The sequence below is a fragment of the Oncorhynchus keta genome, unplaced genomic scaffold, assembly GCF_023373465.1.
Source record: "Oncorhynchus keta strain PuntledgeMale-10-30-2019 unplaced genomic scaffold, Oket_V2 Un_contig_18645_pilon_pilon, whole genome shotgun sequence".
Lineage (NCBI taxonomy): Eukaryota > Metazoa > Chordata > Actinopteri > Salmoniformes > Salmonidae > Oncorhynchus > Oncorhynchus keta.
Window position 1 is genome coordinate 20,109 of NW_026281027.1, and position 14,892 is coordinate 35,000.

At 47.8% G+C, this 14,892-nt stretch overlaps 1 protein-coding gene across 1 annotated transcript in view; it reads left to right on the plus strand.

Annotated features, from left to right (window-relative positions):
• Nucleotides 1-14,892, plus strand: part of taf2 (TAF2 RNA polymerase II, TATA box binding protein (TBP)-associated factor) — a 52,594-nt gene that overhangs the window by 18,612 nt on the left and 19,090 nt on the right. The window contains exons 13-18 of the mRNA XM_052504033.1: nucleotides 1,958-2,072; nucleotides 2,263-2,372; nucleotides 4,228-4,293; nucleotides 6,377-6,478; nucleotides 7,988-8,138; nucleotides 14,757-14,892. The exon at nucleotides 14,757-14,892 is cut by the window's right edge and continues 5 nt beyond it. Coding sequence (XP_052359993.1) covers nucleotides 1,958-2,072; nucleotides 2,263-2,372; nucleotides 4,228-4,293; nucleotides 6,377-6,478; nucleotides 7,988-8,138; nucleotides 14,757-14,892 — 680 coding nt within the window. The remainder of the gene's footprint in view (nucleotides 1-1,957; nucleotides 2,073-2,262; nucleotides 2,373-4,227; nucleotides 4,294-6,376; nucleotides 6,479-7,987; nucleotides 8,139-14,756) is intronic.

The window sequence follows — 14,892 nt, forward strand, 5'->3', positions numbered from 1 at the left end:
TACTAAGAACTGACTGGCCTGGTTAGAACACTAAGAACTGACTGGCCTGGTTAGAACACTGAACTGACTGGCCTGGTTAGAACTGACTGGCCTGGTTAGAACAGAACTGACTGGCCTGGTTAGAAACTGACTGGCCTGGTTAGAACACTAAGAACTGACTGGCCTGGTTAGAACACTAAGAACTGACTGGCCTGGTTAGAACACTAAGAACTGACTGGCCTGGTTAGAACACTAAGAACTGACTGGCCTGGTTAGAACACTGAGAACTGACTGGCCTGGTTAGAACACTAAGAACTGACTGGCCTGGTTAGAATACTAAGAACTGACTGGCCTGGATAGAACACTAAGAACTGACTGGCCTGGGTTAGAACTGACACTAAGAACTGACTGGCCTGGTTAGAACACTAAGAACTGACTGGCCTGGTTAGAACACTAAGAACTGACTGGAACTGACTGGATTAGAACACTAAGAACTGACTGGCCTGGTTAGAACACTAAGAACTGACTGGCCTGGCCTGGTTAGAAACACTACTGGCCTGGTTAGAACTGACTGGAACACTAAGAACCTGGTTAGAACACTAAGAACTGACTGGCCTGGTTAGAACACTAAGAACTGACTGGCCTGGTTAGAACACTAAGAACTGACTGGCCTGGTTAGAACACTAAGAACTGACTGGCCTGGTTAGAACACTAAGAACTGACTGGCCTGGTTAGAACACTAAGAACTGACTGGCCTGGTTAGAATACTAAGGACTGACTGGCCTGGTTTAGAACTGACTGGTTAGAACACTAAGAACTGACTGGCCTGGTTAGAACACTAAGAACTGACTGGCCTGGTTTAGAACACTAAGAACTGACTGGCCTGGTTAGAATACTAAGAACTGACTGGCCTGGTTAGAACACTAAGAACTGACTGGCCTGGTTAGAACACTAAGAACTGACTGGCCTGGTTAGAACACTAAGAACTGACTGGCCTGGTTAGAATACTAAGAACCGACTGGCCTGGTTAGAACACTAAGGACTGGTTAGAATACTAAGGACCGACTGGCCTGGTTAGAACACTAAGAACTGACTGGCCTGGTTAGAACACTAAGAACTGACTGGCCTGGTTAGAACACTAAGAACTGACTGGCCTGGTTAGAACACTAAGAACTGACTGGCCTGGTTAGAACACTAAGAACTGACTGGCCTGGTTAGAACACTAAGAACTGACTGGCCTGGTTAGAACACTAAGAACTGACTGGCCTGGTTAGAACACTAAGAACTGACTGGCCTGGTTAGAATGGACTGGCCTGGTTAGAACACTGACTGGCCTGGTTAGAACACTGAGAACTGACTGGCCTGGTTAGAACACTAAGAACTGACTGGCCTGGTTATAACACTAAGAACTGACTGGCCTGGTTATAACACTAAGAACTGACTGGCCTGGTTAGAACACTAAGAACTGACTGGCCTGGTTAGAACACTAAGAACTGACTGGCCTGGTTAGAACACTAAGAACTGACTGGCCTGGTTAGAACACTAAGGACCGACTGGCCTGTTTATAAAGCCTCTTTAAGCAGTGTAATAATTTAATCCTTCAACAGAAGAATCATATATATGAGTTTAGCATTTTCAGATGACTGATTTTGTATCTTATAAGTTCACTGTAATGTCCAGAGTTGTCAACTGACAAGGAAATGTATTGTACATATCACCAGTCAGCAGAAAGGTCTTGTCTGTTTATAGTCTGTATGTAATATCAAGACACTGAATGATTTAATATCCACTATACAACTGGAAATATACCAGAGCACCAACGTTTTCCAAAACCATTCCTGTGGTTATTACACTGCAGTAATTTAATGATTCACGCCCGATCGCTCCAGTTATTACGTTGAACTACCATTGTACCCCTGATTGGGATCAGTGCTGTAATTGTTTCAGTTTAGATATTAGCCTTAATTCAAGCCCACAGAGACCAGAGTGCGGTGGTGAAGTTCTTTGGCAGTTTTGCCTTCAACAGGAAACGGAACGTTCTAGAACTGGAGATTCGACAGGACTACACCTCCTCTGGAACACAGAAATATGTGGTCGGTCCTCTTTGAACTGGGTTAACTTCACTGGTGTGCGGGATAGGCCTTAGTTAGCACTTTTGGGACTATTCGATTGGTTCCATTGTACCAGCAAAGCTAAATCAAACTACCGCACGTATTTGACATTTTGTGTTTGACCCAAGTCTGAGATTTAGTAGTAAGGTGAATCACTGTCTTTGTTCTGTAGGGACCCATCAAGGTGACAGTCCAGGAGCTGGATGGGTCCTTCAACCACACGCTACAGATAGAAGAGAACAGCCTGAAGCACGACATCCCCTGTCACTCCAAGAGCAGACGGTAAACTCAAGCATCTTGTTTCTGTTATTACTAACACATTTCAATACGCCTAATGCAATGCCATCTTAGCTGTAGTTTGGAGGATCAAGCCTAATGTAATACCATCTTAGCTGTAGTTTGGAGGATCAAGCCTAATGTAATGCCATCTTAGCTGTAGTTTGGAGGATCAAGCCTAATGTAATGCCATCTTAGCTGTAGTTTGGAGGATCAAGCCTAATGTAATGCCATCTTAGCTGTAGTTTGGAGGATCAAGCCTAATGTAATACCATCTTAGCTGTAGTTTGGAGGACCAAGCCTAATGTAATGCCATCTTAGCTGTAGTTTGGAGGATCAAGCCTAATGTAATACCATCTTAGCTGTAGTTTGGAGGATCAAGCCTAATGTAATGCCATCTTAGCTGTAGTTTGGAGGATCAAGCCTAATGTAATACCATCTTAGCTGTAGTTTGGAGGATCAAGCCTAATGTAATGCCATCTTAGCTGTAGTTTGGAGGACCAAGCCTAATGTAATGCCATCTTAGCTGTAGTTAGGAGGATCAAGCCTAATGTAATGCCATCTTAGCTGTAGTTTGGAGGATCAAGCCTAATGTAATGCCATCTTAGCTGTAGTTTGGAGGTTCAAGCCTAATGTAATGCCATCTTAGCTCTAGTTTGGAGGATCAAGCCTAATGCAATGCCATCTTAGCTGTAGTTTGGAGGACCAAGCCTAATGTAATACCATCTTAGCTGTAGTTTGGAGGATCAAGCCTAATGCAATGCCATCTTAGCTGTAGTTTGGAGGATCAAGCCTAATGTAATGCCATCTTAGCTGTAGTTTGGAGGACCAAGCCTAATGTAATGCCATCTTAGCTGTAGTTTGGAGGATCAAGCCTAATGTAATGCCATCTTAGCTGTAGTTTGGAGGATCAAGCCTAATGTAATGCCATCTTAGCTGTAGTTTGGAGGATCAAGCCTAATGTAATGCCATCTTAGCTGTAGTTAGGAGGATCAAGCCTAATGTAATACCATCTTAGCTGTAGTTTGGAGGATCAAGCCTAATGTAATACCATCTTAGCTGTAGTTTGGAGGATCAAGCCTAATGTAATGCCATCTTAGCTGTAGTTTGGAGGATCAAGCCTAATGTAATACCATCTTAGCTGTAGTTTGGAGGATCAAGCCTAATGTAATACCATCTTAGCTGTAGTTTGGAGGATCAAGCCTAATGTAATGCCATCTTAGCTGTAGTTTGGAGGATCAAGCCTAATGCAATGCCATCTTAGCTGTAGTTTGGAGGATCAAGCCTAATGTAATGCCATCTTAGCTGTAGTTTGGAGGATCAAGCCTAATGTAATGCCATCTTAGCTGTAGTTTGGAGGATCTAATGTTATCTTAGCTGTAGTTTGGAGGATCAAGCCTAATGCAATGCCATCTTAGCTGTAGTTTGGAGGATCAAGCCTAATGTAATGCCATCTTAGCTGTAGTTTGGAGGATCAAGCCTAATGTAATGCCATCTTAGCTGTAGTTTGGAGGATCAAGCCTAATGTAATGCTGTCTTAGCTGTAGTTTGGAGGACCAAGCCTAATGTAATGCCATCTTAGCTGTAGTTTGGAGGACCAAGCCTAATGTAATGCCATCTTAGCTGTAGTTTGGAGGATCAAGCCTAATGTAATGCTGTCTTAGCTGTAGTTTGGAGGATCAAGCCTAATGTAATGCCATCTTAGCTGTAGTTTGGAGGATCAAGCCTAATGTAATGCCATCTTAGCTGTAGTTTGGAGGATCAAGCCTAATGTAATACCATCTTAGCTGTAGTTTGGAGGACCAAGTATCCCTCAGTTTATCTCCGTCTCCTTAGAATCTGTATTTTCTTCCTGCTCTAGAAACAAGAAGAAGAAGATCCCTTTGATGAACGGGGAGGAGGTTGACATGGACCTGTCTGCTATGGAGTAAGACTGCATACTGCTCATTCACTCACTCACTCACCTGTCTGCTATGGAGTAAGACCGTATACTGTTTTATACTGCTCCCATTCTTGCACTGATACTACAGGACTCGGGAGAGCAGCACTGATACTACAGGACTAGGGAGAGCAGCACTGATACTACAGAGCTAGGGAGAGCAGCACTGATACTACAGGACTAGGGAGAGCAGCACTGATACTACAGGACTAGGGAGAGCAGCACTGATACTACAGGACTAGGGAGAGCAGCACTGATACTACAGGACTAGGGAGAGCAGCACTGATACTACAGAGCTAGGGAGAGCGGCACTGATACTACAGAGCTAGGGAGAGCGGCACTGATACTACAGAGCTAGGGAGAGCGGCACTGATACTACAGAGCTAGGGAGAGCGGCACTGATACTACAGAGCTAGGGAGAGCGGCACTGATACTACAGAGCTAGGGAGAGCAGCACTGATACTACAGGACTAGGGAGAGCAGCACTGATACTACAGAGCTAGGGAGAGCAGCACTGATACTACAGAGCTAGGGAGAGCAGCACTGATACTACAGGACTAGGGAGAGCAGCACTGATACTACAGGACTAGGGAGAGCAGCACTGATACTCAGTAGTTTACGTCCTAGCCTCAGTAGTTTACATTCTACCCTCTGTAGTATACGTCCTACCCTCAGTAGTTTACGTTCTAGCCTCAGTAGTTTAGTCCTACCCTCAGTAGTTTACGTCCTAGCCTCAGTAGTTTACGTTCTAGCCTTAGTAATTTAGTCCTACCCTCAGTAGTTTACGTCCTAGCCTCAGTAGTTTAGTCCTACCCTCAGTAGTTTACGTCCTAGCCTCAGTAGTTTACGTTCTAGCCTTAGTAATTTAGTCCTACCCTCAGTAGTTTACGTCCTAGCCTCTAGTTTAATCCTAGCCTCAGTAGTTTACGTCCTAGCCTCAGTAGTTTACGCCCTAGCCTCAGTAGTTTACATTCTACCCTCAGTAGTTTAGTCCTAGCCTCAGTAGTTTACGCCCTAGCCTCAGTAGTTTACATTCTACCCTCAGTAGTTTACATTCTACCCTCAGTAGTTTACGTCCTACCCTCAGTAGTTTAGTCCTACCCTCAGTAGTTTACATTCTACCCTCAGTAGTTTACGTCCTACCCTCAGTAGTTTACGTTCTAGCTTCAGTAGTTTAGTCCTACCCTCAGTAGTTTACGTTCTAGCCTCAGTAGTTTACGTTCTTGCCTCAGTAGTTTACGTTCTAGCCTCAGTAGTTTACATTCTACCCTCAGTAGTTTACGTCCTACCCTCAGTAGTTTACGTTCTAGCTTCAGTAGTTTAGTCCTAGCCTCAGTAGTTTACGTTCTAGCTTCAGTAGTTTAGTCCTACCCTCAGTAGTTTACGTCCTAGCCTCAGTAGTTTACGTCCTAGCCTCAGTAGTTTACGTCCTAGCTTCAGTAGTTTAGTCCTAGCCTCAGTAGTTTACGTCCTAGCCTCAGTAGTTTACGTCCTAGCCTCAGTAGTTTACGTCCTAGCCTCAGTAGTTTACGTTCTTGCCTCAGTAGTTTACGTTCTACCCTCAGTAGTTTACGTTCTAGCTTCAGTAGTTTAGTCCTACCCTCAGTAGTTTACGTCCTAGCCTCAGTAGTTTACGTCCTAGCCTCAGTAGTTTACGTCCTACCCTCAGTAGTTTACGTTCTAGCTTCAGAAGTTTAGTCCTACCCTCAGTAGTTTACGTCCTAGCCTCAGTAGTTTACGTCCTAGCCTCAGTAGTTTACGCCCTAGCCTCAGTAGTTTACATTCTACCCTCAGTAGTTTACGTTCTAGCCTCAGTAGTTTACGTTCTACCCTCAGTAGTTTAGTCCTACCCTCAGTAGTTTACATTCTACCCTCAGTAGTTTACGTCCTACCCTCAGTAGTTTACGTCCTATCCTCAGCGGGAATAAAGGATCTCGCCATTAAAATAATCAACAGTTAAAAGTTTTAGTCAAATCAGTTGAATTCAGACAGGCCACTCTCCTTAAAAGACAAGTGTTCCGTTCGTTCCGTTCCTTAAAGAACCTAAAACTTCACTCTGTTTCTCCCGCAGTGCGGATTCTCCCTTGCTGTGGATCCGGATCGATCCGGACATGTCCATCCTGCGTAAGGTGGAGTTTGAGCAGGCAGACTTCATGTGGCAGTACCAGCTCAGGTACAGGACTCTTCACCTTTTACTTTTAGGAACTGGCCGTTGCATGGATTTGTTTCTTCATGTATTCTTGAGCACAAGTTAAAAAAGACTATCCTTATTTACAAACATGACAAAGATGACTACAGATCACGCCACAGCACCGCGACTACAGATCACGCCACAGCGCCGCGACTACAGATCACGCCACAGCGCCGCGACTACAGATCACGCCACAGCGCCGCGACTACAGATCACGCCACAGCGCCGCGACTGCAGATCACGCCTTAGAGCCGCGACTACAGATCACGCCACAGCGCCGCGACTACAGATCACGCCACAGAGGCGCCGCAACTACAGATCACGCCACAGAGCCGCGACTACAGATCACGCCACAGAGTACAGATCACGCCACAGAGCCGCGACTACAGATCACGCCACAGAGCCGCGACTACAGATCACGCCACAGAGCCACGACTACAGATCACGCCACAGAGCCACGACTACAGATCACGCCACAGAGCCACGACTACAGATCACGCCACAGTGCCGCGACTACAGATCACGCCACAGTGCCGCGACTACAGATCACGCCACAGAGCCGCGACTACAGATCACGCCACAGAGCCGCGACTACAGATCACGCCACAGAGCCACGACTACAGATCACGCCACAGAGCCACGACTACAAATCACGCCACAGTGCCGCGACTACAGATCACGCCACAGTGCCGCGACTACAGATCACGCCACAGAGGCGCCGCGACTACAGATCACGCCACAGAGCCACGACTACAGATCACGCCACAGAGCCGCGACTACAGATCACGCCACAGAGCCACGACTACAGATCACGCCACAGAGCCACGACTACAGATCACGCCACAGTGCCGCGACTACAGATCACGCCACAGAGCCACGACTACAGATCACGCCACAGAGCCACGACTATATATCACGCCACAGTGCCGCGACTACAGATCACGCCACAGAGCCACGACTACAGATCACGCCACAGTGCCGCGACTACAGATCACGCCACAGAGCCACGACTACAGATCACGCCACAGAGCCACGACTATATATCACGCCACAGTGCCGCGACTACAGATCACGCCACAGAGGCGCCGCGACTACAGATCACGCCACAGAGGCGCCGCGACTACAGATCACGCCACAGAGCCGCGACTACAGATCACGCCACAGAGCCGCGACTACAGATCACGCCACAGCGCCGCGACTACAGATCACGCCACAGGGCCGTGACTACAGATCACGCCACAGGGCTGTGACTACAGATCACGCCACAGAGCCGCGACTACAGATCACGCCACAGAGCCGCGACTACAGATCACGCCACAGGCGCCGCGACTACAGATCACGCCACAGAGGCGCCGCGACTACAGATCACGCCACAGGGCTGTGATAGCACATATAGATCTGCCATTTCAACATGGAGTTCAATGCGAAGGAGAAAAGGTGTGTTTGTTTGTCCTGGTAGTATTCTTCATGGTTCAGAAGTATCTTCCTCAGGTACGAGCGTGACGTCGTGGCCCAGGAGGAGTCTATTTTAGCCCTGGAGAAGTTCCCCACGCCGGCCTCCCGTCTGGCCCTCACTGACATCCTAGAACAGGACCAGTGTTTCTACAAGGTCCGCCAGGGCGCCTGCTTCTGCCTCGCCAAGGTAAGAGGTCCGCCAGGGCGCCTGCTTCTGCCTCGCCAAGGTAAGAGGTCCGCCAGGGCGCCTGCTTCTGCCTCGCCAAGGTAAGAGGTCCGCCAGGGCGCCTGCTTCTGCCTCGCCAAGGTAAGAGGTCCGCCAGGGCGCCTGCTTCTGCCTCGCCAAGGTAAGAGGTCCGCCAGGGCGCCTGCTTCTGCCTCGCCAAGGTAAGAGGTCCGCTTCACCCATACATCCATCTTTATCCCTCCATTAACCACGGTGGGGTTTTAGTGTGGTGAATCCATAGTTGAGCACATCATTCCTTTATTCTAAGCCAAGGGGACTGCTGTGGCAGTAGGCCACCCACCCTCCTCGTCTTCGTGTTCTTCTTTTAAAACCCAATTCGACAACCCCTGTAGAACGTTATTATCCTGTGGATTGTTTTGGCTTTATCCGTCACCCCCCCCATATCCGATTCATTTCCTCCATTTATAATATTTTCACCTGAATCAATAATTTTCTTTAAATGTGGAGTTCCATGGTTATTTAATTTCATGGTTTCATTGGCTTCCAGAATTGAATTTATCTAGTTGATGTTAACAGGATGTACCCCTGATAGCCTTGGCAGCCCGGTGATGGGCTGTCTTTGTTGAATGAGTGGGAGCCGGCAGGAAAGGCTTCGGGGCAAGTCCAAGCAGAGTCCACACACCCGCACTTAGATACACACACTCACATATACACACACCCGTCCACCCCAGGGCCTTGTGTTTACCTTGCTGAAAAATGACAACATCCTGACCGCTCGCCCCAGCCCTGTAGGGAGACCCTCGACTCTGTCCTTCTCTCTAACATCCTGCTGAGAGAGAGCAGGGAGACCCTCGGCTCTGTCCTTCTCTCTAACATCCTGCTGAGAGAGAGCAGGGAGACCCTCAGCTCTGTCCTCTCTAACATCCTGCTGAGAGAGAGCAGGGGAGACCCTCAGCTCTGTCCTTCTCTCTAATATCCTGCTGAGAGAAAGCAGGGAGACCCTCAGCTCTGTCCTTCTCTAACATCCTGCTGAGAGAGAGCAGGGAGACCCTCGGCTCTGTCCTTCTCTCTAACATCCTGCTGAGAGAGAGCAGGGAGACCCTCAGCTCTGTCCTTCTCTCTAATATCCTGCTGAGAGAGAGCAGGGCGACCCTCGGCTCTGTCCTTCTCTCTAACATCCTGCTGAGAGAGAGCAGGGAGACCCTCGGCTCTGTCCTTCTCTCTAATATCCTGCTGAGAGAGAGCAGGGAGACCCTCGGCTCTGTCCTTCTCTCTAATATCCTGCTGAGAGAGAGCAGGGAGACCCTCGGCTCTGTCCTTCTCTCTAATATCCTGCTGAGAGAGAGCAGGAAGACCCTCGGCTCTGTCCTTCTCTCTAATATCCTGCTGAGAGAGAGCAGGGAGACCCTGGCTCTGTCCTTCTCTCTAATATCCTGCTGAGAGAGAGCAGGGAGACCCTCGGCTCTGTCCTTCTCTAACATCCTGCTGAGAGAGAGCAGGGAGACCCTCGGCTCTGTCCTTCTCTAACATCCTGCTGAGAGAGAGCAGGGAGACCCTCGGCTCTGTCCTTCTCTAACATCCTGCTGAGAGAGAGCAGGGAGACCCTCGGCTCTGTCCTTCTCTAACATCCTGCTGAGCGAGAGCAGGGAGACCCTCAGCTCTGTCCTTCTCTCTAACATCCTGCTGAGAGAGAGCAGGGAGACCCTCGGCTCTGTCCTTCTCTCTAATATCCTGCTGAGAGAGAGCAGGGAGACCCTCAGCTCTGTCACTTCCTCATGTAACAGGCTAGAAGCCAGTCTGCTAGAAGCCAGACTAGAAAATCTCATCTCAGTTACACTCTCTTGTCCCCTTGCAGTTAACTTTCAAATGAATATTGCAACGTTTTGTCCAGGAAACCTTCTTCAGGGTGTCATGTGTCATCCCAGTTAGATTACTAGCTAATATGTCTATTATTTAGTATCTTCTGTGTCTAGATAGCGAACTCCACTGCTCTGTGAAGTCCCTGTTCACCAGGATAGCTAGCTGTCACACATCAGCTCAGATAGAACAGGAAGAGGATAGCTAGCTGTCACACATCAGCTCAGATAGAACAGGAAGAGGATAGCTAGCTGTCACACATCAGCTCAGATAGAACAGGAGGAGGATAGCTAGCTGTCACACATCAGCTCAGATAGAACAGGAAGAGGATAGCTAGCTGTCACACATCAGCTCAGATAGAACAGGAAGAGGATAGCTAGCTGTCACACATCAGCTCAGATAGAACAGGAGGAGGATAGCTAGCTGTCACACATCAGCTCAGATAGAACAGGAAGAGGATAGCTAGCTGTCACACATCAGCTCAGATAGAACAGGAAGAGGATAGCTAGCTGTCACACATCAGCTCAGATAGAACAGGAGGAGGATAGCTAGCTGTCACACATCAGCTCAGATAGAACAGGAAGAGGATAGCTAGCTGTCACACATCAGCTCAGATAGAACAGGAGGAGGATAGCTAGCTGTCACACATCAGCTCAGATAGAACAGGAAGAGGATAGCTAGCTGTCACACATCAGCTCAGATAGAACAGGAAGAGGATAGCTAGCTGTCACACATCAGCTCAGATAGAACAGGAAGAGGATAGCTAGCTGTCACACATCAGCTCAGATAGAACAGGAAGAGGATAGCTAGCTGTCACACATCAGCTCAGATAGAACAGGAAGAGGATAGCTAGCTGTCACACATCAGCTCAGATAGAACAGGAAGAGGATAGCTAGCTGTCACACATCAGCTCAGATAGAACAGGAAGAGGATAGCTAGCTGTCACACATCAGCTCAGATAGAACAGGAAGAGGATAGCTAGCTGTCACACATCAGCTCAGATAGAACAGGAAGAGGATAGCTAGCTGTCACACATCAGCTCAGATAGAACAGGAAGAGGATAGCTCAGATAGAACAGGAGGAGGATAGCTAGCTGTCATCAGCTCAGATAGAACAGGAAGAGGATAGCTAGCTGTCACACATCAGCTCAGATAGAACAGGAAGAGGATAGCTAGCTGTCACACATCAGCTCAGATAGAACAGGAAGAGGATAGCTAGCTGTCACACATCAGCTCAGATAGAACAGGAAGAGGATAGCTAGCTGTCACACATCAGCTCAGATAGAACAGGAAGAGGATAGCTAGCTGTCACACATCAGCTCAGATAGAACAGGAAGAGGATAGCTAGCTGTCACACATCAGCTCAGATAGAACAGGAAGAGGAGCTAGCTGTCACACATCAGCTCAGATAGAACAGGAAGAGGATAGCTAGCTGTCACACATCAGCTCAGATAGAACAGGAAGAGGATAGCTAGCTGTCACACATCAGCTCAGATAGAACAGGAAGAGGATAGCTAGCTGTCACACATCAGCTCAGATAGAACAGGAAGAGGATAGCTAGCTGTCACACATCAGCTCAGATAGAACAGGAAGAGGACAGCTAGCTGGAAGATAGAACAGCTAGCTGTCACACATCAGCTCAGATAGAACAGGAAGAGGATAGCTAGCTGTCACACATCAGCTCAGATAGAACAGGAAGAGGATAGCTAGCTGTCACACATCAGCTCAGATAGAACAGGAAGAGGATAGCTAGCTGTCACACATCAGCTCAGATAGAACAGGAAGAGGATAGCTAGCTGTCACACATCAGCTCAGATAGAACAGGAAGAGGATAGCTAGCTGTCACACATCAGCTCAGATAGAACAGGAAGAGGATAGCTAGCTGTCACACATCAGCTCAGATAGAACAGGAAGAGGATAGCTAGCTGTCACACATCAGCTCAGATAGAACAGGAAGAGGATAGCTAGCTGTCACACATCAGCTCAGATAGAACAGGAAGAGGAAGTCACACATCAGCTCAGATAGAACAGGAAGAGGATAGCTAGCTGTCACACATCAGCTCAGATAGAACAGGAAGAGGATAGCTAGCTGTCACACATCAGCTCAGATAGAACAGGAAGAGGATAGCTAGCTGTCACACATCAGCTCAGATAGAACAGGAAGAGGATAGCTCAGATAGCTGTCACACATCAGCTCAGATAGAACAGGAGGAGGATAGCTACCTGTCACACATCAGCTCAGATAGAACAGGAAGAGGATAGCTAGCTGTCACACATCAGCTCAGATAGAACAGGAAGAGGATAGCTAGCTGTCACACATCAGCTCAGATAGAACAGGAGGAGGATAGCTAGCTGTCACACATCAGCTCAGATAGAACAGGAAGAGGATAGCTAGCTGTCACACATCAGCTCAGATAGAACAGGAAGAGGATAGCTAGCTGTCACACATCAGCTCAGATAGAACAGGAAGAGGATAGCTAGCTGTCACACATCAGCTCAGATAGAACAGGAAGAGGATAGCTAGCTGTCACACATCAGCTCAGATAGAACAGGAAGAGGATAGCTAGCTGTCACACATCAGCTCAGATAGAACAGGAAGAGGATAGCTAGCTGTCACACATCAGCTCAGATAGAACAGGAGGAGGATAGCTAGCTGTCACACATCAGCTCAGATAGAACAGGAAGAGGATAGCTAGCTGTCACACATCAGCTCAGATAGAACAGGAAGAGGATAGCTAGCTGTCACACATCAGCAGATAGAACAGGAAGAGGATCAGCTGATAGAGAACAGGAAGAGGATAGCTAGCTGTCACACATCAGCTCAGATAGAACAGGAAGAGGATAGCTAGCTGTCACACATCAGCTCAGATAGAACAGGAAGAGGATAGCTAGCTGTCACACATCAGCTCAGATAGAACAGGAAGAGGATAGCTAGCTGTCACACATCAGCTCAGATAGAACAGGAGGATAGCTGTCACACATCACAGATAGAACAGGAAGAGGATAGCTAGCTGTCACACATCAGCTCAGATAGAACAGGAAGAGGATAGCTAGCTGTCACACATCAGCTCAGATAGAACAGGAAGAGGATAGCTAGCTGTCACACATCAGCTCAGATAGAACAGGAGGAGGATAGCTAGCTGTCACACATCAGCTCAGATAGAACAGGAGGAGGATAGCTAGCTGTCACACATCAGCTCAGATAGAACAGGAAGAGGATAGCTAGCTGTCACACATCAGCTCAGATAGAACAGGAAGAGGATAGCTAGCTGTCACACATCAGCTCAGATAGAACAGGAGGAGGATAGCTAGCTGTCACACATCAGCTCAGATAGAACAGGAGGAGGATAGCTAGCTGTCACACATCAGCTCAGATAGAACAGGAAGAGGATAGCTAGCTGTCACACATCAGCTCAGATAGAACAGGAAGAGGATAGCTAGCTGTCACACATCAGCTCAGATAGAACAGGAAGAGGATAGCTAGCTGTCACACATCAGCTCAGATAGAACAGGAAGAGGATAGCTAGCTGTCACACATCAGCTCAGATAGAACAGGAAGAGGATAGCTAGCTGTCACACATCAGCTCAGATAGAACAGGAAGAGGATAGCTAGCTGTCACACATCAGCTCAGATAGAACAGGAAGAGGATAGCTAGCTGTCACACATCAGCTCAGATAGAACAGGAAGAGGATAGCTAGCTGTCACACATCAGCTCAGATAGAACAGGAGCAGGATAGCTAGCTGTCACACATCAGCTCAGATAGAACAGGAAGAGGATAGCTAGCTGTCACACATCAGCTCAGATAGAACAGGAAGAGGATAGCTAGCTGTCACACATCAGCTCAGATAGAACAGGAAGAGGATAGCTAGCTGTCACACATCAGCTCAGATAGAACAGGAAGAGGATAGCTAGCTGTCACACATCAGCTCAGATAGAACAGGAAGAGGATAGCTAGCTGTCACACATCAGCTCAGATAGAACAGGAAGAGGATAGCTAGCTGTCACACATCAGCTCAGATAGAACAGGAAGAGGATAGCTAGCTGTCACACATCAGCTCAGATAGAACAGGAGGAGGATAGCTAGCTGTCACACATCAGCTCAGATAGAACAGGAAGAGGATAGCTAGCTGTCACACATCAGCTCAGATAGAACAGGAAGAGGATAGCTAGCTGTCACACATCAGCTCAGATAGAACAGGAGCAGGATAGCTAGCTGTCACACATCAGCTCAGATAGAACAGGAGGAGGATAGCTAGCTGTCACACATCAGCTCAGATAGAACAGGAAGAGGATAGCTAGCTGTCACACATCAGCTCAGATAGAACAGGAGCAGGATAGCTAGCTGTCACACATCAGCTCAGATAGAACAGGAAGAGGATAGCTAGCTGTCACACATCAGCTCAGATAGAACAGGAGGAGGATAGCTAGCTGTCACACATCAGCTCAGATAGAACAGGAGGAGGATAGCTAGCTGTCACACATCAGCTCAGATAGAACAGGAAGAGGATAGCTAGCTGTCACACATCAGCTCAGATAGAACAGGAAGAGGATAGCTAGCTGTCACACATCAGCTCAGATAGAACAGGAGGAGGATAGCTAGCTGTCACACATCAGCTCAGATAGAACAGGAAGAGGATAGCTAGCTGTCACACATCAGCTCAGATAGAACAGGAGGAGGATAGCTAGCTGTCACACATCAGCTCAGATAGAACAGGAGCAGGACGCTGTATCACGTATTTTCCTGTTTTTAACATTCATAGATCGCCAACTCCATGATGAGCACCTGGACCGGTCCTCCAGCCATGAAGTCTCTGTTCACCAGAATGTTCTGCTGTAAGAGCTGTCCAAACATCGTCAAGACCAACACCTTCATCAGCTTCCAGAGCTACTTCCTAC